Below are 24,591 nucleotides of genomic sequence, written 5' to 3'. Positions count from 1 at the left end.
GAGGTTCCTTCTCACAATCCATAATAGAAGCCACCTTTCTCAACAAAATTGCACTCCACTGTGAAACCCAATCCTTACAAGGCTTCTAGCCTCACAGAAAGCTTTTTTATAAGTTTTTATTTCTTTTTATTTTGGAGGTATAGGTTTTGCAGGTGTAGGTTTTTTTATCTGGGGGGAAGTAGGTTATTATAATTGTTGTTATTCATTAAAACTTATTTCCCTGGGCTACTGTGTCTGGGACAACAGAACATCCTGCTGTTGAGTTTTTGTAATGTCTTTTTTTCAGTGCGCCACTAGTGAAATCAGATTTATCCCCACTGAATTAGGGTGTTGGCAGAATTTACTGAGCGTGTAGCTACATATTAGGAAAATGTGTTGTTTTGTAATTTGGATGGACTGATCCTTTACTCTAATTGCGAACCAAACATTTGTCCCATTTCACCCATTCTTGATATAATGTAAAAATGATATGAAACAGTTCGTATCAAGAATTGGCCTATTATCACGGTGTTTTATGGCTGTGTTGTGTGACCTAAGCCGTAGTCTGTAGTCGGTTTTAGAAAGTTGATGCAAATACGCTGGTATGTGGGTGTGTCTGGTTAAGTACGCAAACTGTTCATTTTATTACAAATCTCATTCTAAACCAGCGAGAAATTGATGTGTTTACACATTACATTACAGCATGTCTTAAAATGTGTTAACACTGAGCTATCATCTTTTTTATTCAGGCGTCTTTGACACCACACCATTTATCACGACCATCTGCATTGTAAATCATATTGATCATCAGTAGATTGCTGCCTCCGTACTAAATGGAATCCTTCACCACCATTAATAATTACTAATACTCTTAAACACAGACCTTCTTGTTATTTGCCCTTCGTCTGATTATATTCTCAGTACACTGTGGCAGTTACACACAAAAATAAACTTGTCAGAATATCACAACCAGGACCAGCAGCCGCACGGTGGAATGTTTGGTATGCATCCTTTAATACATAAACAACAACAGAGGTGAAAACGGCATCTTAAATATTGGTCTTCATATAACAAGAGCAATGTAGATACTTGCAAATACCAGGGAATGTTTTCAGCTATTATGAATATCTTCTTTTAAATGTCCACTCAGCCATAGATAAACGAACTGTTATGTATTTTTGGGAACGTTGTTAAAAGGCTCCCCCACTCCAAAAGACCAAATGGTTTCTCCCACCGTAGCAGCGTCTGTCCTGCGCAGCGCCGACTGCAAATCAATGAAGCCAGTCAAGGCAACGGGGCTGGGCAGTCGAAGTTGGGACAATTTACGGAGGTTTCTGTTGCTGGATACTCGACGACAATAAGGATATGTATACAGCTAATATGTACAGAAACCTATTTTTGTGTCCTTAAGCGGAGTAAGGAGGCTATATATGTCAACTAATTTTTCTACTTATTTCGCTAGAAATTTGTAGCTTAACTAAAAAAATACCCTCCCTTTTCGAACTGAGGATGATTTTTGCTAATACTGGAAACCCACTAAGGACTCCGTATCGCAAACAGGTAATATTTACCAAAGACCAGCCTTAAGACATAATGTCGACAAAACTGACTCTATTGAAGTCGCAAAATAGGTGTGTTTGACAGCGGCTCACTGCCTATAAAAAAACTTAATGCACAACCGACGCTCTAACAGAAAGAAAACTTACTTTGTGTTACTTATGTCATTTGAGATGGCAGTGTTGTGTTCCTGTGTCTGATGTAAGATCCAGATAGGCCATTATTCATAATGAGAATACCTGCTGCTCGGGCTATGGTCCAGGTCTGATAGTGCTGGAGAGATACAGGCCGATGTCTTGAGTTGATGCTTTGCTAATGTTATGTCTGTACAGTAAAACAATGAGCTAACCCGTTTGAAAAACAACCCTAATTTAATATTAAGGATTTTAAAAGGTATAAAGCACAAATGAGCTGGCCCTTAACACCACTTCACAGAAACTCAACCAAACAGACGCAATTTCATTAGAATACTGTATATTCTTGCTTAGTTTGAACCAAAGAACATTTTTGTTGGCTTCTATTTTATGAAACTCAGCTTAAGTCTAATGGACAATAGGTTACCTTAAATATTTGAAGTATACATTACACAAAATGTTATTTATACACCATATTTGCCTGCAGTGGAAGGTTTCTCTTTATTGTACAGAATTATACAATATGGGTGACTAATCGCCCACTGATGCATTAACTTTGTCCCAGTTACATATGGATTTTTTAAACTCCCTTTAGCCAAAAGATTTGAATAAGCATATTTACTCTGTCGTGCCCATGCTGTTATCCTGTGGCTAGAGCTCCATGGGCGAGGCCTGTTACTGGAAGCCCTGTGTATTTCCAGCTCGGATATGACAGGCTCTGCTGGTCTGGAAGTGACTGATAAGATGCCGTCCTCTCCCCATCACAGTCAGTCACAGTCCTGCATCTAAGTAGTCGGGCAGATGAATGAAAACAAAATTTACTTTCAGTCCCACAGAAAGCAGAAGTTGCAGTTACCTGAATCCCAGACAATGAAAATAGAGCTCTGGTCCCTCTTGCAGGCATTTTCTTTAGAGACTGGCTTGTCTTGTATGTTGGTACATGTATTATTAACTATGACTGGAATGTACATAATGTTTGACTTTTTTGAGTTTTTTTTGTAAGATTTGGCATGTTATTTAATGTATTTACAGTCCACAAATACATTTAAGACTATGATGACAACGGTTTTAACGTTAAATACAATTGAAACCTAGAGCTTTTTAATATTTTAAAGCATTTATTTTCATCCCCATTGATTTTCCAGGTTTGATTTGTGTTTGTTTTTCTCAACAATACACCCCACAGTTCAACTTAATACTGTTATTGTTGTAGTCACAAACATAAAGAAAGTAGCATCTACCTGAAATTAATGTCTGAAACTCAAACACCCAAGATAACTTCAATAAGCATTGCTCTTTTGAGATGCTGAGAAATAAGACTTGTGTTATTTCTTGTGATTGGATGAAAAACAAAGATTAAGAGACACAGTTTCCATGTTAAAGAAGGTGCAGCACCTCTGAACTAGAACCATGACTGCTACCATTACCCAGGCACACCATAGAGATCATGTTGAAATAAGAATGTTTCACATTTGGTGCAAACGTGAATTTTTTTATCATAAAGAGTATTAAATGATGTTCGGTAAGTTTTTGGCCTGACTGCAGTCAAACCTGTGATCCATGTTGTTAATAACTTCAAAAAATCAAGAAAAGTAAGCCACGCTTGTTTGTAAATGAGTGTTAGTCATGAGAGCAACTGTGACATATTTAAAATTTATTCTGTCTGTTGATGATGGTTTCCCAGAATAGAAAAAGATTTCATGAGTACTCTTCTATCACCTTTTCAAGTAGCAACAGTAGTAACATTGTCGCTGTTGTTTTTGGTTGTTGCTAAAGAGCGGGACCGTATACTTCAATTTCATGAGATCTCTCCAGGGAATAATTTTAACTTTGGGACCAGTTCATGCTATTGAGTGCAATTAACTGGTGGTTAGGCTGGGGGAATTAAGGACTTTTGCCAACAAATACAGCTCTCTGATTGCTATATGCTGTGTGTTTTTGTCTTCCATTTTCTAATTTCCTTCATATCCTTGCAAAGAGAGCTATTACCAGTTACATTGGCACTAACAAACACATCTATAGTAGAACTGCAGAAAGAAACTAAAGTTTTCTTTCAGGACACACAAAAGTTTCAGAGCCCAGTCACAGATGTAGCTCCTAGCCTAGCTTAGTCTAGTGTACAAAGCTTCTCAGTCCGGCAAAAGACAACATAAAACCTATGTCTCCAAACCCAGCAAAATCCATAAACTGCACAAAATTTTAGCAACTGATTGAGAGGATAACACAGCTTCAAAAAAAGATTGAAACACTAATTTGCAAAAGAGAGCAATTTGACGACTCTGTTAGCAGCTACTGCACAAGGTGCTGAGCCACCAAATGCTAACAGACAGACACTGATTTTTATACCTGGGATTACATCAAATGTAGAGCATCGTGTCACGGAATTGGCTGACACGCTCCTCTGGATGTGTCTTAACGCCACAAAATTAGCTGCCAAGGCTCCCAGACCAGCCTTCCCTAATGATGCTTCTTACTGGCACAGCACCTGCACCAGACTGAAAGCATCAGCTCAAGCCAGGACTTGGTTTGATGTTGTGTGCTCCAGAGGTGACTGACTGAAAGAAATGAGTTATACTACTAAGTTGTACTCAGGGAAGGAAATCACTCCACTAGCATCAAGGCTAACCAAAACCCATGAATTAGCCCCAAAACCACTTCTAGGCTAAGGGCCAGAAGAAACATTGCTAACTCTAATAAATCAGACACTTCTGATGTACTACCAAGCATGCAAGAATGGCAAAGATTGAAAATTTGACTATGGCACACAAATCTGCCAGGGAGCTGTCAATTATTCTCTTAACACATACAAGTAATGTGAGGATTATTATCCACATTATGTCTTTCGACAATCTGCAAAGAAAAATTAGCTCTGAGATCCTGAAAAAAGAAGCTCCTAGAAAAACTCAGTGACTGTCAATGGCAGCATGTATTCACTTCAGGCCCGATTCCAACTTTGGGGAAAGGAATCAAATATTTTAGCTGATTCTTTGGTCTGAATGCATGGCTGACATTTATTGACAATTTCAATATCTTTTGGAACTATAAAGACCGCTTTAAACCTGATGGGTTTCATGGAAATGAAATGGAAGTGAATCCAGACTACCAACCTACGTCATGCTCTAGGCATGCCATACCTGAACAAGAATGTGTGGTTAAGGTTCCACATCAGAGGATGTCTCTGTCCCAATCAGGAACCCAGCAGCCCTCAGAGCCCCCCTCCACCACACTCACCAATCAAGGAGCTGGTTAAAGCTGCCATGCTGACGCTCAAGTCAAATTGATGAGCTATTAAAAAGTAATAACCACAGACATAATCACTCAGGTGTCTACCAGAGATGAGACAGACCCCATGCTGCTTCCTAAAATATACTGGTGATTTCAAACAGCCAGTGGCATGGTCAAACACATCGTAGCAATCACAGACCATCTGGTTACTGTCTTAGTACTCTGAAATTTGTCAATGTTCACTAGTTTCCTTTCCTGTCACAGAATCCCTACAGCTGAAATGAGCTCTTTTTAATTTGAGATCATTGACTAACAAATCCTTTTTGGTTCATGATCTGATAATTGCTCTGGGTTTCTGCCCCTTAAAAGGATTTTTCTTTGCCACTGTCGCCAAGTGATTGCTCATGGTGGGAAATTTTTAGTCTCTGTAATCAGTATCATACAGAGTACGAGTAAGAGTAGGTCTAACCCTGCTCTATTTGAAAAGTGGCTGTTGTGATTTGGCGCTATATATAAAAAAAGGGACTTGACATGAAAGGAATTTACATTGTATGTTTTTAGTTGGCAAAACAACACTACTGGTGAAGCCACTGTGATACAGGCTTGTCCTGCAAACTATAATTTTTATCAGTCAGATGACACAGGAAAAGCCGAGCTCATCTCTTACTCATACAGTACACCGTTTGTATGTAATGACATTGACCCAGGTGAATTTACATAATTTGAATATCTTACTCTTTTGCTCAAAATAGCATTACCAGTGCTCATATTACATTATTATGATTCATCTATTTCTCCAGGAATTCTCAGAGCTGATCTCACTTGGTATCACTAAATGTGATAGATTACATTTTTTGAATGGAATATTTGTATTAATAAAAGGAATGACTCCAAAGCCAAGGTGCTTGTGAATTCACTGACAGCTTGGAACTCACCCAACATGTAAATGAAGCCACTCATCAGCATGGTGACAATCTAGACTCAGGAATGACCACAGGGTTAAATATTGATAATGTTTGATTGTTCGAATTACCTATTTATGACCATCTCTGTGTGTTTTTTGATGCCAACCTTAACAAATACTAGAATTTTTAGGTCCAAAGTGATTCCTAGATGCCGAGGCTGAAACAAGGTTTTCTATACATCAATTGAGCCATTCAGCTGTAACTGCTCTTAAAATGACATGGGTTTAAAATTTCAGCAATACATCATCATCTGCTTTAAATACTGCTGCTCCACTAAAGGTTAAAGCAAGGCTGACTGACAGAATCTCCCCACGGTTAAACGGGCAGCTGAAAGAAAATGGAGGAAAACTCGGCTCACAGTCCACTGTAATATATACAAAGAAGCTGTAACTACCTGTAAAAAAGGAATACATGGACCGAGATACATTGCTAACTCCTTTGTAAACTATTTGCCTTCAAGAACACAATAGCAGCAATCATCTGCTGTTGGTTTATTTGACGTTCCCAACAGCAGCCAAAACAAAAACAGGGATGCAACCTTTGTTAATTATGCCCCAAAGTTGAAGGCTGTAGAACACATTACCTATACTGTAGATATCAGGGACGCATGGACAGCTCACCAAACATTTAAAAAAAAAAAAAAAAGCTAAAATCTCTTCACTTTAGCCTTTAACTAGCTATTACTTTCCTGATACAGGCCTGGAATTCTGTTTCACACTTTCTTCAGTCAGTCAAACAGCCGGTCAGAAGAGAGGATCCTATAGGCAAAAGTCTAGACTTGGGTTGGTCATGCCTGTCACCGCTTCATGCTTGGCATTCCATCATCTTCCTCCCAGCTTGTGATTCCTCAGAGAAAGAAAGGGGGGGGTCAGTATCATATAGTAAAGAAGACAAATTCCTTTGCCATTTGCTGCTATTATGAGCAATACTTAGAAAATGAACCAAAACTGAATAGTATATGAAAATTACAGTTCTAGTTATTTGACTGTTTTCTAATCTCATGAAAAATGGTAATTTCTTAACCGTTGTTTTTTTCTCGGCTAATAGGGGAAAGATACAATCATACTTGAAGTAATTTTCAAAGCTATTCATTAAAAGGAGCGTTAAGGTTAAGAAGTCTGGACCTACTACAGAGATGATTGTTTATGTTGGCCTGCAAATAGCTTATTCGACACCCACAGCAGTGTGACATCAGTGTGACACTGATGTCAGCACTACAAGCCCCTGTGGACCCCTAATTGTGCTGACTGTGAAGGTGTGTGAAGATTGCCCTACAGATATGGATCACTGCTCTGTAAAACAGCAGTCCTTACACTGGAAAGAAACCCGCAATGATGGCCGCGCCATCATTATTGATAGTAATGATGGAGGGTCCAGGGAGTTTAATCTTTTTTTTCCCCTTACATGTGACTATATGTGACTAAGCACTTTGTAACTTGGTTTTGAAAGATGGTATATAAATAAAGTTTATTTTATTATTATTATTATTATTATAATTATTATATATAAGTGACTTGGAGAGGGCACACAGTGGGCCTTTCTTGGACTAAACTTTCATCCAGAGATGTCATGCAGAAAGGAGAGCATCATATTTTGATACAGTTCACTTAAATATTAATAAGAATAATATTTTGTCAGCAAATCAAAACAATACTGAATCCACACCATACATATATGGATATGTGAAATCCGTATTGTGGAAAAAATCATTCTCTCACTCACCGAACAGCAGATGGACACAGTTAGTTGCTAGCTGGTGAATACAGCGGATTATTTTGCAGCTCTGTGTCTGCTGCATGTGTAAATAGGCAACTTTTAACTGACAGCTTTGCCATATCAATTTTCTAAGGACATAAGATGTCAATATTGTGTTTACAACTTGTTTCTGCTGTCCCAGAGTGGCCACAAAAACACTTATTGCAGGTTTAAAAATCCCTGAAAATCTTGTTTCTGCTGACTTCCAGAGGTTTAACTTGCTGCAGTGATGCAGTGATATATAAGTGTACTCCAGTACACTGTGACATCAGAAACACATCTGACCACACCCATCAATGATGTCGGGTGTGGTCAAAGGTGAAACAAACTTGAAACAGTAGTGTTTCATTCTCTGGTGTTAAGTTTTTCTTAATGTTTTGAGAATCGCATTGGAAAAGTTAAACTCATGTTCATTTTGTGGAATTAAATCTTATGTAATATTAAAAAAAAAATGTTCTGAAGTTTTTGAGCACATTCATTTAGATTGGGGAACTTGAGCCATGTTGATATCTTGCTATAGCACTTGCTATATATTTGGCACAAAATGATTGTATGGAAAGATTTTAAACAATATTATTTAATCATAAACCAGCCTGAACTTGAATTCAACCTAGTTTTTCTCTGTCTCCCTGCCTATTCCAGCCACCTGTTGCCCCATCATCACACCCCATGGCTCCACCGAGCCCGAGCACCAACAGCAGCACCAACAACAGCAGCAGCAGTAGCACTGCAGGCTGGGACCAGCTCAGCAAAACAAACCTCTATATCCGAGGCCTGTCCCCTTCAACCACAGACCATGACCTGGTCAAGCTCTGTCAGCCGTGAGTATCGCACTTCCTCTCATCATTATCTGGTATTGATCGGCCATTGATTTTTTGGCCTACTTAGTTTCAGAGTCTAGTTTTAAATTGCAGTGGCAGTCACTTATTGATTTACATTTGGTAAAATACAAATAAGGTGTGAAAAGATAAAAGGTAAGATGTAATGCCATTTTACTAGTTCAATTACATGCTTATTAAAGATCAGAAAATTTATCAGGTGTTGTCTTTGTTGTAATTTATAGTTAAAGTATATTTTCTTCCTTTCTAATAATCTGACTGAATAATTAATTGAGCCCTATAGGTTGGTTTAAACATATTCCAAGAAAGAATTGAAAGATTTAATCATTTTTATAACGAATAGAGTTGTTTATATTTGAGATGACAAGAAATGAAACAGTATTGCCGGCTTCATTTGGATATGATATGAAAAATGATCTTAAAGACCACACAAGGACAGAGTGTAGATGATGTGCTACTTGACAGCATGTGGGGCACAGCAGTAGAGATTTCATATATCATGTGTGTGGATAAAGGGGAGATACTGTCAGCAGCAGGCTTGTCCATGGCTCTCTTTGTGCGCTGAATGCTTTATAATTGCCAAGCACAGAGACCACCCTGGTGGACTTTTATTTTCTGAGGCCCCATCTTCACAATGTAATACTGACTGAGAACACAAAATTTTGAATGTTCTATTTTATCACTTCTTATGTAAATCTGAGGGCAAACAGGACTTTCTTTTTTCTTGGGCATTCAAACTGTCACAGGCGCGTTAGTAACTATGTGTACATGTACAAGTAAATGTGCAACATTTTAATGGCACTGTAAGAGTGAGCGTGCTGTAGCCACACATGATTTGAGATTAAAGTTCAGATGGAGGAAAGGTCACAGGTTTGTGCTCTTTCACTCAGTTTAGCATTTAATCCCAGGCTGAAATATCCTCCTGGTTGACTGCAGGGTGGTTTATATCACTGTCAGGGTAGATTATATAAGTAATTTTTAACATGATATGTATAGACAGAATGTCTCTCTGCATTGTTGTGAACAGAAACTTCAGGATCCAGGGGTCAAAAGGCACTTACAGCACACACATAGGTTGATTTGAAACTAAATAATTATATAACCAAGAAATAATTTGTTTATGAAGAACTTTGCACCCAACCAAAAGCCAACCAGTTGTGCGGGCTAACAATATTGTGGGTGATTTTCATTTTTTGAGTTGTCATATTGGGGTTGGGAAAATCTGAGTGAGTGAAGTGGTGTAGAAAGGAATCAGCTCTGGATGAACAGCAGGAAAGGACACCAGGTGTTGTGGAATGGCATCAGATTTGTGAACTGTTCTAGATTTATGTGTTGAGAGACTGAGCCAGTGATTTACTGATAATTTTGTTCTGTCTTTCTAGTTGACTCAAATGGTTTTGTGTAGGACCTTGTATTGCATTAGTTTAATGGTTAAAAGTCATTGATTCTTTTCTAGACCTCTGCTAGTTTCACTGATTATTTTGATTAACTGTCCATATACTTATGGCCTGGACTGTAAAAGAAAATAAAAAGTTATTTTTTATAAAACAACAATTTTTAAATTGGCAGTGGAATGCAAAATTAAAGAAGTGAAATATGCTACATGTGAAAAGAAAAGAGAGAGAGAGAGCTGTTGGGGTTTAAACCCATTCACCTCGATTCTGTACAGATACAGTTCCTGCATCAAAGCTTCTTGTACGAAAAGACTGTGTAGTAACATGATATTCTCAGATGTTATCATTAGTACTTTCCTGTGGTCTGCGTGCATATCAATACTGCTCTGTTGAAACTATGGAAATGGTGTGAGCCAGACCACACAATCCTTTGCACACACGTACAGGTATCTGTAGTGTTGTATACAGTGAAAACCTAAATATATAATGGAAATCATGTCAGAACTTTAAATAATGTGATTTTTAATATAAAAAGATAGGAGAGTGATAATCCCAACTGCCCAGAGGCCTTAACAAGATGGTACCGAAGTGACCTGCCTTCTCCCAAGGGAGACTTTGGTGACTCTGTATAAAGTTTGATACAGTGGTTTAGTTTGGCTAAAAAAAGGGACTGTTTAGCTTAGCACTCACATGGTGGGGATTTTCAGCACCACATGGAAACCACTTCCTGTTTCTCATGTTTTTACGGTGATGTCATAGATTGTTGCTCAACCCTCCCTCTCTTTGTGTTTTATAACTGGCTCTGTCTGGTATATAATCCTGCTAACAATGTCTCGCCTTTCTGCTCCTCCCATAGGTATGGCAAAATTGTGTCAACAAAGGCGATCCTGGACAAGACTACAAACAAATGTAAAGGTGTGTGACTTTTATTCTTTCCAGCAGCACCCTCTATTCTTTCTTTTTTAATTAAGTATGAGTAAGGAAATCTTATGAACTGCCCGGCTGGATATTCAACACCTTGCTGTGAGAGAGAATATCACTAGACCCCAATGTGTGAATTCTGCCTAAACCTCAAGTCATTTAACAGCTATGGAGTTGTCTCAGACGATCTGCTCACGTCAGGAAACAAGACAGCCAGGCTGCTTAAAGCTGCCTCCCAGCTCATGTTATTTTAAGCCTCAGCCCTTGTCTGTTGGTGTGTCACTGCTGTGGGTGGTTCTTCCAAAGAAGACCGACTCCTCCTCCTTTTACTGAATGACAGTGCTGGTTTTGTTCCAGTTCTAATAGACTGCCCACCTGGCTAAAGAGAGACTTACTGATTCTCTCCAGTGCTGATGGGATTAAGAGAATGCTTTGTCACTCTCCTCTGGATTATACAGATGCCAGTTAATCGAAGGCTTTCTGTGAAATGGGACACCGTTAAATACCTTGTAAGGCTCTGACTGAATTTTAAATAGAACCCAGAGATGGCTTTGACAATCGCCTTTTGTGACCTTAAGTCTCACGAAATTCTTTATTCGACTAATAATCAACTGTTTTTTTCTAATTTCACACTTTATCATGATCCCTTTGCCACTAAGAGAGGCATTCATATTAAACTTTTAGTACCAGTGTGACCCATTTCTCAGCTGAAAGAGCCCTGACATACAGTATTCACCATAATTTAGCTTGAATAGGTTAAATATTGCAGGTGTGGTACAGGCCAGAGACTGTAGTTTCACCCTGTTTGGACCTCCCTGGACAAAGAGCTGACCTGAGCCATGAATGTCACACTGGTATCTGCATCCTCAGCACTTTTCTACCTGTACTTACACACACACACACACACAAGCATACATACATACAAATTAGATAGACCTACAGAATGCAAAAAGTATATACAGTACATACTTCCTGTACAGTAACACAATATATGTATAGCTTCATTATAGTAGCACATTATATGCACAAATGAACACAGAGCCCATCACCATCCATGACAGAGAGGCATTGGTTAGCCCACACAACACAGTGGCTCTGCCATTATCTGTACCAGCCATAGAGTAGTGTTCTAAATGTGCTGCTTGTCTCCTCAGGATATGGCTTTGTGGACTTTGACAGCCCTGCTGCAGCTCAGAAAGCTGTCGCTGCCCTGAAGACTACTGGTGTCCAAGCTCAGATGGCAAAGGTGAGGATTCATTACAGTCTAATCCTGATATCACATCCATACCAGTCACCCATTAACACTGTTTCTCCTCCATCTGGTTGGTCAGCCGGTTTAAACCTAATCCTTGTGGTATTACATAGCAGTACTGGAATCCATGACTGCTAGGTGAATGCTCCCCAACACTTGGTCTGTAGACCGCTCGGTGACTCTGGGATCACTGACTTGAATTGTGAAGGAAGTCAGTGCTGAAAACAGTGTGTATTTGTGCGTGTGTGTTTATGGAACTCAACACCAGATTTCCTAAGGCACGCTTGTACATTTTCAGGAGAAACTGTGACACATGTGAACCAGGTTGTTGCAGTTTGCAAACAAAGTATCAGTTTGCATGTGAATAGTGTGAGTGCCTGCAAATGAGGCTCTGTCCTTTCTGCACACGCATTTAACCAAGGACTGCACAAATAATAGGGAGAGAGAGATGTTAATACAGGCTGAGTACAGTCATGGAAATTGCAATAATTATTAATGAACACAATATCAGATAATTGTGGAACAGCAACCAAACAACAGTAGATGGACTGCTGTGGTTTGTGTTCATTAGACTTGAATTTGAACTTTGGTGACACATTACTGTATCAACACCATTTGAGATTAGAGTTCAAATGAAGGGAAAGGTCATAAGTTCATGCTCTTTCACCCAGTTTAGCATTTAGTGTAATCCCTGGCTAAAATATCCTCTTGGTTGTCTGCAGGATACATCAAGGCTTATATTACTGTCATTGTAGATTATATAGGTGATTTTTAACAAGAATGCCTTTCCACATTATTGAGTACATAAACTTCACAATAGAAACTACTGTACAAATAGAAAACTTCATCTAGGGATGAAGGCACTTACAGCATAGATAGATAGATAGATAGATAGATAGATAGATAGATAGATAGATAGATGGATAGATGGATAGATGGATAAATAAGGTTGGTTTGAAACAAAATAATTATATTACTTTATGAACAACTTTGCATGCAACCAGTACCCAGCCAGTTGTCTGGTGGATTCCAGATGTGGCTCTTTTAATGTTTGATACAGTGGTTTTGAAAAAAGGGACTGTTTAGCTTACCACTCACACAGTGGGGACTTTCAGCCCCACATGGAAACCACTTCCTGTTTCTCATATTTTTATAGTGATGTCATTTATCGTTGCTCAACCCTCTGTTTTTTTGCAGTGGTGAGACATTGCTATTTCAACACAATTTCCACCTGCCACCTCTTCCACGCTGAGGTGCTAGTGCTCTGTCTCTTCCTTATTTGTTTTATTCTCTCATTTTATTCTTTTTCATTTGCAATAAAGTCCATTTGCATTACTGCATTAATAGTATAGTCAATGCAGGGTTAATATAACACACATACTGTATGTGTTGCACCAAATCTGGCCCTTAAAGTTAAAATGAATTTGGTAATATGCTGATGTGTTCATACATGGCCGAGAGATCTCACATGGGCTGACAGAAAGGATTCAGATGTGAAGGTGCCAATAGTCAGACTATAGCATGTAGAGATCAGTGTTGCTTGATAATGTGTGAATGTGTCTCTACATTCTGTGCAGGAACTGAGACTAATAGCTCAGCACTCTAATACATATGTCTAGCATCGCCTGCTGAAAAATACTTAAACCTCTCAAAAATTAATGTTCAACAAATGAGGCTTCATGCTGCAAATATGTTTGAAACATTGGAGAACATTTCAGGAAATACAGATAAACACATCCCTCTTTGTCACTGAAGAAGTTGGAGCTTTAGTACATTGGCAAATGAATTGTGCCCAGTGTTGTGTGGACAGAGTCATTCAAGGTTTCAACACACTACATATACAGTTTTTTTTGTTCACAATACAATACAGCAGATTATGAGATGAGGGGCTTTAAAGTAAGGCCATTTTACTTTTGACATTATACTTGTCTCTGACATCAGAAAAGGAAGTAAATAATTGTGTGTTGTTATGGTAACAGGGACCACTCGGGGAAAATTAGTTCCCATACAGCACTGAGCAAGAACCCTTAGCCTCATTTCCCTGTCTGGGGATCTGTGGAGCTTCTTGACATGCCTCTGTGCACCCATTTTACTTTTTTTAATTAAAAGAGAGCAGCTTTGAGGGGCATGCCTAAGTTTAATCTTTGTATTGTGGAAGGTAAATGCCATTATAAAGTGTGAGCCTTTCACTCCAGCTTTATTCACACTCTTGCAGAAGCTTGTTTGGGCTTAATGGACTCTCTGACAAAGGTTCCCTTTCCTGTTTTTTCATCTGCTCAGGCATCCTTCAACAGACTTTCTCTCATTATTATTTCAAAGGCAGGTGGTGGGAAGGGGCCAGATAAGAGTTTCCCTTCTTTTTACCTTATATTATTTCATCTTTCTCTCTATACATACAAGGGATTAACCCCACATTCGTATATAAAGTTTTTCGTTAAGGCTAAGTTAATATAGGCTTTAAGATGGTTTTATCAGGTTGTGTGAATTTAATTTGTAGAGGAACAGCATTGTTTTTTATTGTTTGTTGTGACTGGAAAGTAGCAGTTTAATCCCTAGATCAGCAGTATAAATGTGGGTAGGGTATGTGAAAGAGCAGCACGTGCCCGTTCTTCATTCCCACCACCTTAGTGCCCTTGAGGAAGACACTTAATGTCCCTACTTCTCCAGTGGAGCGGCCCTCAGTGGACAACAGATACGACTGAGGCTGTACTGGGCATCTGCCAAGTGTGAATGTGGAGCAGTGTGCCCTGAAGAGAACAGTATTTATGCTCTTTGCAGTAGATCAAATTAATTTTACATCATTTCATACTCCCTGTCTCTGTAGCAAGAGAAAGAGTAATACCTCTTCATCAACGGTATCTCTCTTCATCAGCTCTTCATCCACAACCATGTGTCACTTACAGTTTGTGACTGACTGATGCTTGGTGACCCATTTGATGCAAAAAAGATGCCTTATCTCACTTCTTTCTTTCTTTCAGAATTCTCTCAAGTGATGGTACAGTCAGTCCTACAACAGAAGAGCTGATATGGTTAAATTTGCTACATCAATAAAAAAACGTGGTCATTCTTACCTTACCCTCAACCCTATTCTTCTAGAATTGTAACTATGTGACATTAAAGACTAGGTCAAAATTAATCTTGCATAAAGTGATGATGGGTGAGGATGGATAACAACAGAAAAGAAATCAGCTTCCTGTTATTAACAATTTATCAGTTGCCTCACTGGGGGGGTCATTTAGGTTAGACCTAGCAGGATAAATGCTCCGCTCTGCCACCAAACAGCTAAAAGCTAAAGAAAAAAAAAAGAAAGAAGGGAAGCAGCCTTCTCTGCTTTTGGACAAAATTTGTGCATGTGTACAAGCATACACGTGTGTATACCCCCATGTGTGAAAAGCAGGTAGGAGCATTACTGGTCTCCTGCTCCCTTTTGAGTTATTAGAGCTGTGCAGAGCTGAAGTGCTGAAACACATCCCTGCACCCCTCACTCTCATCCTCATCCCCTCATCTCTCCTTCCATCTCTTTTCAGGACCACTTTGTCTGCCTGAAAAACCTGAAAAACATTACTTGGGTTTTGTTGCATTGCAGACTGTAGCCCACTTGTTGTCCTCTAATTGTGAAATGGTTATTTTTCTGTCAGTGTATTGCTTTTAGTAAGTCAGTCTGGCCCTATAGCTGATTCTGAATGCAACACACTGTTGATGAATTGTAATGGTGAGAGGCTGCTCCCTTGTAGCCATGTCTTTTGTTTCTGCTGATGCTATTAAAATACAGCAAGAAATCAGCTGATGTGAGCCTTAAGCCAATGTGGGCTGCATGCAGATAGTGACCCTTTATTACCTATAACCCCCAACAGAGACAAACAGGAAGAAGCAGAGACATGATAGCCACATTACTGAGGTCTGTATTAAAAGTCTATTGAATGTTTAGGTATTTCAAGGGATAAATTATATGGAATTGCAAGGGAACTTCTCTCCTGTCTTCCTCCTTCTTTACATAGCTACATTATTGAGGCCACTTTGAATGTGATGCAATTAGAAATGTGTGTTAACCAGTGTGTTTCAAGCATTTCCAGTAGTGTAATTACATTACCTCTGGCTCCTTCTCTCTCTCTCTCTCTCTCTCTCTCTCTCTCTCTATCTCTCTCTCTCTTGTAGCAACAAGAACAAGACCCTACAAACTTGTATATCTCCAACTTGCCTTTGTCTATGGATGAGCAGGAGCTAGAGAATATGTTAAAGCACTACGGCCAGGTCATATCCACACGCATCCTGAGAGACTCCAGTGGAACCAGCAGAGGAGTGGGCTTTGCCAGGTCAGTTACGTGTGTAATTTATTGTCAGGGACTCATGCAACTGAAACAACATTAAGAAGTTTTTACTGATGCTACATATACTGAAGCATTTTAAAATCAATAAATCTAAACTATGTCAAATATGACATATTGTTATGACCAAACTAAATCCATGGTTTCCAACTGAGATGACTGACATCCTCTTCTGGCCTCTACCTAACTTTTTTTTTTTTTGACATCAGATCAGGTATGGCAGGAAATTCATGTGATGGCTTCATGGCTAAAATAGACCGCTTCACAGCAGTAAACAGGAAGAGACCACTATTCGACCAGTGAAATGGAAATTATGCCAGAGACAGGGGAAATGAGACAAGTGGCAAAATTCCTAACAATGCCAGAGGATTGAGATCAAGGCTACTATTCTAAACCAATTACTAAAGATAAAGTGACATTTAATAATGTTACATATAACAGCTTTCAAATTGTTCCAAAAGATTAAAAATACTCAGAGCTTTCTCCTCATCCATTAAATGCAGAATGTGTTTCATTTCTAAAATTAATAAGTAAAAAAAAAAACATTGCTTTGTTGTTGATAGCATGGCGGAAAGAACAGTTCATGTATGGACAAATGGAAACTCCTTTAAAAAATACTTTCACAATGACTGGTTGATTTAATTATAGTGGTAATACTGGCTTCTGCCAGTCATGCTTGCATAACCAGAAGTTTGATAGAAACACCTGACAGGCAAGGTCGTGGTCATGACAGACGAAACAAAAACATCATAGGAATGTTTGTTTGTGTAGACATGCACTAATGAGTCTGTGTAGTAAAATGGTGAAAATATAGTTGTACACTTGAAGATAAAAATCTTTTATTTTGAGCCACCTTTTCTACTGAACCAGAAAGGAAGCCAATCTTGGAAAGCACCTGCTCACTACCTCAGTTATTACTGATGTTATGGAAATGTTATGTTATGTTCTGTTTCTCTTTTATAACTTTAGAATGGAGTCAACTGAAAAATGTGATGCTGTCATTTCTCACTTCAATGGCAAGTTTATCAAGACACCTGCAGGTGTTCCAGGTAAGACATACTATATAATTATCTTGTATTTGCAGACATACACTGGGGAATTGTAATGTAAAATGATCTAGCCATGCCATGAAAATAATATGTAAAAGAAAATAATAGGATTTGTCTCTAATGTGCACAGTCTTTGTAGGTTAATAGGTTAGGGTAATAGTTGTACAGACAGAATGAAGTGGTCGGCCAACTGATTCATGCTTCCAACAGGAGTCAGTGAGTCTGCTGGTAAAGAGCTCATATACACTCAGCCTTAAGAGGCAGAGCACAGACAAAGAAAACAAGAGAGAGAGAGCTGCTCTGTGTGGCCTCCACTACCTCGCTAAGTTTTTTAATTGGATTATTAGACTGAAATAGTCTCTGTTGGCCTTTCCTCCTTTAGGAAGGGGAGGGGATTACAGCTCCACAGCTGCCAAATTAGATGTCTGTGTTCTCAGACTGCCTAGTAAATGTGCATTCCCAGGCTTTAGGGACTAAAGCAAGCAATGACAGATAGCAATTGTCTTTGTGATGGTCTCTATTTAAGACACACTTTTATTTTGTTCTCTCACCATTTCTCTTTTTTTAGTACCCCCCGAACCCTTGCTGTGCAAGTTTGCTGATGGAGGGCAAAAAAAGAGACAAAATCAGAATAAATTTGCCCAGAATGGTCGGGGTTGGGCAAGGGATGGTGATTCGAGACTGGTAAGTGGCATCAAGGATGGACTGAGTGGCTGATGGGTCCATGAACATATGGAAATAATAAAGGATAAACTTCAGGTGTTAAATAATAAACAGCAGAGAATATGACAACCAAAAAAGAAGCACTTTTGAGCAACTGTTACTGAAGATTCATCTAAAGGAATAAATTACATGTACAGTACATTGAGGTGCAATTCTGGTCATACCCTCTGCTGTTTATTGTAAAGTCTTGTGTAGTCAAGAGCGCCCTCTTTCAGTTTTGAGTGTAATAATTACACTGTAGACTGTAGCACAATGCTATTGTGTTTGAGTTGCGTGCATCGGCCAGACCTGTGCTGTCCTTTTCCCCCAGGCTGGAATGACACTCACATATGACCCCAGTGCAGCTGCTATGCAGAATGGGTGAGCTACAACAACATATTAGATTACACTGTCGTGACTGATATATGTGTGCCTAATTTACTTCGTTGTTTGAATGAAATACACTTCATTATGTGTCCACAGATTTTTCCCACCAGCATACAGTATTTCAAACAGGATGATTGCTCAAACGTCCATGTCTCCTTACATGTCTCCAGTTTCTACATACCAGGTTTGAATGCTTCTCTTCAATGGTGTATATGCAGCTCTGATAAAAAGCAATGCTTGCAATAGTTTAAAAAAACATTTCATTCAGCAGTTTTACACGCAGTAACTCAGAATTTATTATATTTATTTATTCATTTATTTATAAACGTGTCATCCCAATTCAGAGACATGTCCTTTGGGGTTTTGGACATGTAGGTTAAATGTAACAAAGGGCGTTGGGGCCCTTCATGCCTGATGCTGTGCCAATCACAGTAGCATGTGATCTCTGGAAATAGCAGCTCTTCAGTGCCTGTGTGTTTACAGAGTGTTTTTGTGTGATGTTCCAGGTGCAGAACCCATCCTGGGTGCCTCATCAACAGTACATCATGCAGCACCCAGTAAGAGCAAAAACTCTTCACCTTCTCATCATCACTGTCTTCATCACAATTCTCTCTCCCTTTTCTCTTTTCTCTATTTCATGAAAACATTTCTCTGTGTGGTTGTTACAGAATTGAAACATTTTTCTGTAAACAACCAGACACAATATGGAAGAGTAGTAGTCACACATAAGGTGACAGTGATCCTTGAGGGTTTACTGTGCTAAAGTGTTTATATAGGGATATAAAATTGACTGCTTTAGAGACACTATATAAAGATGTTTACTTGATGATACATGCAGAATATTTTATAACAGATGGGTTTGAATTGAGAGAGAAGAGTCTTGCTTTCTTTCTTGCTTTGAAAACGAGCCAACGTAGACAAGAAAACACTGTTAAATGCATCAAGCTGGCCAAGGTGCTTATAGACACCTTGTTCAACTTGTGACTACTCACCTTATGCTATGGGCAGGCGATAAGAAATCTTGAGATTATTCAGTTTCGTTTTCCCCTCTGGTATACAGTAACCTTTGGTCACTCAGATTTTTCAAAAGTGTTTCAGTTTTACAAAAAGATACTCCATCAGCTGCAAACATTCCTCCCTCACCCGCATTCACTTCTCTTCCAGGGAACAGTGATATCGCCCTCTATGGACCCATCTTTGTCACTGCAGCCTACTTCTATGATGGCCCCCCTTTCACAGCAGATGAGTCACCTCTCTCTGGGCAGTGCAGGAACGGTGAGACAATTCTACATGGAATCAGAAATGATTTCACACAGTATACTTATTTGAGAGTAGGGTGATTAAATGTTCGTCATTAAACTGAAAAACATATATATTATGAATATGATCTCAATGTGTCTATGTCTCCTTTCGTCATTGTGCAGTTTATGGCTGCCAACACAGCTATGCAAGGAGCATATATCCCACAGTATGCACACATGCAGACAACTACTGTTCCTGTGGAGGTATGTTTTAACATCAGTGCTGCCCTCTGTGTATAAAACATTATCTTCATTTAAAACAGCAGCTCATTGTAAGCAAAATGGCAGTGGCAAAGAATTATCTCACTCTCTCTTCCAGGAAAATGGTGCACACTCACAAGTGGACTCATCCAGAAATCATTCCCCATATCCATACCAACAAACCAAGTAGTGCTGAGGTAACACTTGTACAACAGCTAAAACAATCATGTCTACAAACGCAATGGACGCTAAGGATCTTTTCACTGTTTTGCACAGGTTCTGCAAATGTTTAAGTGAGACTATTTTTGGTATCATTTCAGAGAGAATACCTGAGTTCATCAAATGATTCAAATTATATAAAAAAAATTTTAAAAAAAAGTTTTGAAAAAGTTTTATTTTCATACTAGAACGTTTATTTTTTACCAAGGATTGCTGCAGGATACAAGAAAGAATCATGTGACTAGTTGTTTCAAGTGCATGATAGTCAATATGTCTTTTGTTAATATTTCCAGATTTTTTTTTCTTGAAGATTTTTTTTCAGCCAGACATTTCTAAAATAATGTTTTTGTGCTTGCTGTGTGAGTGTTGCGATGGTGAAGTATTAATTGTTGTTTTCTTGTAAAGTGATTTCTCCTAGTACTTTAGATTGATCTTGCTGTCTGATTAAAATTATTTGCCTTAATAGTTGTGATACAATAGTTGTACAGACCACAGCAGAGAGTGGCAATAAGCAAAAGCTAATTCCTTTGAAATCAGCCACATAAGACTTTTAAAAACAAAAAAAATAAAACCTGTGTTTTTGCTTTTTCCCTCCCAGAACTGCTAGAAAAGTGGATGTAATTTTAGAGAAAAATGTTTTGAATGAAATGACTCCACATCTGATGATTTTATTGGATGTAATATTTATTTAGTGAGAAGGCCCTACATGTTTCTGGATGTTGGAATGATGAAAGATCACCTTTTGAATCTTGCCTTTTTGAATACTTGGTATTGTAGAGTAGCTGAAATTGATCTTTGTGGGGTAGGGGATGAGATGGGACTAATGTATTTTGTTTGTTGGTTGTGCTTTCGTCTTTTTGGGTGATGTTAATTGTTATTTTGATGGATGTCTTTTTCACTTTTATTTGAAAACCTAACAGGAAAACATGGACTCATGATTGTGCAAAAAAACTCATCAAAGCCTTGTAATAGAACCTAGAGTTACAGAGTTAGAGGGTAAAATGAGATGAATATGTGCATTTAATTGCACCTCACTCTTTGACAGGAAACAAACAACCTTGGCACTTTCAATCGTAGTTTACTCCACCAAAGATCGTGAGCTAGTACACGGAGGAAATAGCATCATTTGTCTCTTTAACTGCAAATAAGATTGCAGTTTGGACAGTGTGCCTTTTTTGTACATTTACATTCAGTTTTCATAGGTATTAGTACAGTGCAGACACACACACAAGCATGAAGGAAGGCCTGGATCCAACAAGTGCCACAGATGAATTTCATACTTACAGAAAATGCAACGTTATAGTAAAAATTAAGTTTAAAATAAAATAATTGAAACAATGAAAGGACAGTGCTATAATAGCAGTCTGGTATGGCATAGCACTAAAAAAAATAAGTCTGATTTTTTTTTTTTTTGATCACAGTAGATTAAAGCAGGCTTTTTGATTAAGGTGTCCTCTAATAAGCCTGTGATTCGACCTGATGGTCAGTCTGACCAATTATCTACCTCAGAGTTTTCTTTCTCCTCTGTATTAGGTCGGGTTAGCAGGTCCAGCCCGCCCTTCCAGACCAAATGCCACGCTCAGGAGCTGGCCACATACAGCTGTTTCCTTTCAGGTTGTTTTGAATACTTTTTGATTTTCTCATCAGACCTATTTTTTTATGATGTATTATTGTAATCATTGGGAGGGGGCAGCACGTTTCTACTCATGTGTATGCATTCAGTTTTTATAGTTTCGAAAAAACTGCTGCTTTTATGACAATAGATTCCAGAGGCGGATCTAAGATCTTTAAGACCAACAATAACAATGAAGCTTCGTGGTGTTTACTGGATCTCTGCTCCTTTAAACAAGCATGTTTGTTGCTTTGTCTTGGGTCTAGAAACTCGCAGCAGCATTTCCTCTGTAGTTAACTAGGATGTGCAACAAATGTAGGGCCGCTATACTTGAGATTTCTGTGTAATGCCTGAGACTGAGAAGTAATACTGTCTTGTGAGGTTTATGCTGCTAATGGTGTCTGAACCAAGTGCCATAGTATCTGGATCAAGAGTTGCAGAGGTGCATCAAAGAAAATTGCTCATATAGGTCACCATCATGTTGAAAAGTCACTAAGTTATATGAAAAAGTTCTAATTTATGAAAATTTTTGTACAGACAGCTTAAGGAAAGAAAGAGATTTTCATAGTGCTAGATGAAAGTTTATTGTTTTTTTTGTTTTTTTTTTTTTACTTGTGCTACAAATGCCAGTGGTAACTTGTATGTACAGTTTAAGAAACCTTCCTCTGTATTTTTGTTTTGTAGTGTTTGTTAAAGCCAAAGACTTCTGCTTTTTTTAGTAGCTTGTTGCCTAAGGTTTATTCTGTTCATTTCTTTGACATTTTTTGAATAAAAAAAATAAAAATGTTCACCTTTTAATCTGCTGTAAATCTAGTGTTTATTTACAAGAGCTGCTGTTCTTCATGGTGAACCCTGAGTAAACCGGTTCCTGTTTTAATTGAGTATAGCCATTTGGCAACCTTGCATTGTCTAATGATGAAATTATGTAAATACATCTTTTGTATAGCTTGCCAGTAAATTGTTTTTAAATAGTTGAACAATAATTTTTAATATGTCTGTTATGGGAGCTTGGCTGCAGCTTCAGAGGGCTGAAATCCAAACACTGCCTCGCACTTTGTCTCTCACTTTCAGTTTATGTTTAATAAAGAATCTGGCTTTATCAGAAATTTGGAAAATATTTATGCATTCATGAATTACCTGGCTTCATACAGCTTGAAAATAATGTTTTGCTCAATTTATGAAGATTGTCAAACACAGAAATATATGACATAAGAAAATAAGTGATTTATTTTGATGTAGATGTAGATTTTTGTCATTGCAAGAAGTCCACTCATTGAATTAATGAGAGACTGAGACTTACAGCTGCCTAGAAACATTTCACCATGGAGTGAATAACTGATGATGCTTTCTTCTAAAATGTGTCTCTTTAGTGTACATCACAAAAGAATCAAATATTACACCAAGCCTACCCCATCTTTAATAACTATCAGACTGTTTAAGTCCTCTACAATTTAGCAAATATATTAATGTCATCACTCATAATAATATCTGCACTTAGATCAGCCTTGTCTCAGTGTTAATAAAGGAAATGTTTTCCTCCATTGCATTCCTCCGATTAGGATGTTATAATTGTACTGTAGCTCTGTTGAGATGGACGACTAGTATTTACTTTGCTGTACTTTCAACCCAAAAGGGTGAGGACCTGGTAAGGACTATATAAACACTGTCACATGGTATTGTTGATAACATGCATGGCCTGGACAGGGTGAGTTATGAGTATCAGGAGGTATGGCATAGGGTGGGTGGATGGGGGCGTCTGTGAGCAGGCCTTGCCATGGCAGATGGGTCCCCACGGTATCCTGCAGGGTGTTGTGCCACCCTACGGGAAGCCACCAGCTCCAGACGAGGAGCAAAATTCACACTCCAGCTGTCTGTGTTTGTGCCACCTGCGCCTACAAGCAATGGAGTTGAAACCCCCTCTTCCACCTGACCAACAACCATTCTGCCCCTTGGGCTTGCTGTCCCTCCCCCCTCACCTGCTCAGGTAGGAAGCATCCTCCACCCATATTATTTTTAATATCTACAGTTTAGGAAGAGGGAAGTGCTTCATCCTGTACACTGATGTCCTAAAGTAAAAAGTAAGTAAGTAATTATTATTAAAAGTAATTATAAACCATACTGATTGTGATTATTCAGGCAGGACTTATTATAACACTAGATATGTTAATAATGACAGAGTAGATACAGGGGGTTGGACAGAACAACACAACATAATGCAATCAACTGCAACAACAAATACAAATAGACTGCTAATATATATATGTGTGTGTGTGTGTGCGCGCGCGCGCGTGCAATAATAATAATGCATACTGCAATAAGCAATTACTTTCATTATGTCACATTAATAAATGTAAACATTATAAGCAAGAGCTTAAGAGATGTTATGGATTTAATGTATTGTTTTTTAATTAAAGTTATAATATTGCTTATATAGAAAACATAATAAATGCAAAACGCTCGTGTATATGGCTGTAAAAACTTTCAGTTCACTGGGTGGTTAAACTGAATATATTTAAAATGAATTAAAAAAATTTGAATGTCTGTCTTTACCATTTAAATACAGCAAGTTAAGAGCCTTGTACATGTCACAACGATGGGTAGGCTAGGGTGGAAGGTAGTGTCTAGTATGAAATATTGGCTCACAGAGATCACCTGTGAGTTTGTTAGAGTTAGTGTCCACTCTGAGCTGAACAATGCAAATCCAGAGACCTTATCCAGTCTGACGAACATTGCGCGTACAGCGCCCTCCAGAGGTTCATGTGTGTAAATTCTGC

General features: G+C 38.5%; 1 protein-coding gene across 2 annotated transcripts; it reads left to right on the top strand.

Annotated features, from left to right (window-relative positions):
- Positions 1–1,263: 1,263 nt before the first annotated feature.
- On the top strand, positions 1,264–22,851 carry LOC111218139 (RNA-binding motif, single-stranded-interacting protein 1-like). Of its 2 annotated transcripts, none has more exons than XM_022740272.1 (14): positions 1,264–1,539; positions 8,258–8,436; positions 10,705–10,763; positions 11,924–12,015; positions 16,177–16,334; positions 17,316–17,395; positions 17,964–18,079; positions 18,429–18,478; positions 18,581–18,668; positions 18,991–19,041; positions 19,649–19,759; positions 19,909–19,989; positions 20,105–20,183; positions 21,739–22,851. In XM_022740272.1, the coding sequence occupies exons 1-13, from the start codon at positions 1,489–1,491 to the stop codon at positions 20,174–20,176; spliced, it is 1,188 nt and encodes a 395-aa protein (XP_022595993.1). In that variant the 5' UTR covers positions 1,264–1,488; the 3' UTR covers positions 20,177–20,183; positions 21,739–22,851. The 2 variants fall into 2 exon arrangements, with proteins under 2 accessions (XP_022595993.1, XP_022595992.1); XM_022740271.1 differs by lacking the exon at positions 21,739–22,851 and adding an exon at positions 20,307–20,355.
- The last annotated feature ends 1,740 nt before the right edge of the window (positions 22,852–24,591 follow it).

This window comes from Seriola dumerili, unplaced genomic scaffold (genome assembly GCF_002260705.1).
Source record: "Seriola dumerili isolate Sdu_G_001 unplaced genomic scaffold, Sdu_1.0 BDQW01000052.1, whole genome shotgun sequence".
NCBI classification, from domain to species: domain Eukaryota; kingdom Metazoa; phylum Chordata; class Actinopteri; order Carangiformes; family Carangidae; genus Seriola; species Seriola dumerili.
Note: the sequence above shows the minus strand (reverse complement) of the source record. Positions and strands in the feature narration are given on the sequence as shown.

Excerpts from the sequence above, each read along its gene's own strand:
- LOC111218139 (XM_022740272.1), top strand. The coding sequence starts at position 1,489 with ATGATTTTTGCTAATACTGGAAACCCACTAAGGACTCCGTATCGCAAA. Across the intron at positions 1,540-8,257 it reads GGACTCCGTATCGCAAACAG|CCACCTGTTGCCCCATCATC; the intron begins GTAATATTTACC and ends TGCCTATTCCAG. Across the intron at positions 19,760-19,908 it reads CTCTGGGCAGTGCAGGAACG|TTTATGGCTGCCAACACAGC; the intron begins GTGAGACAATTC and ends GTCATTGTGCAG.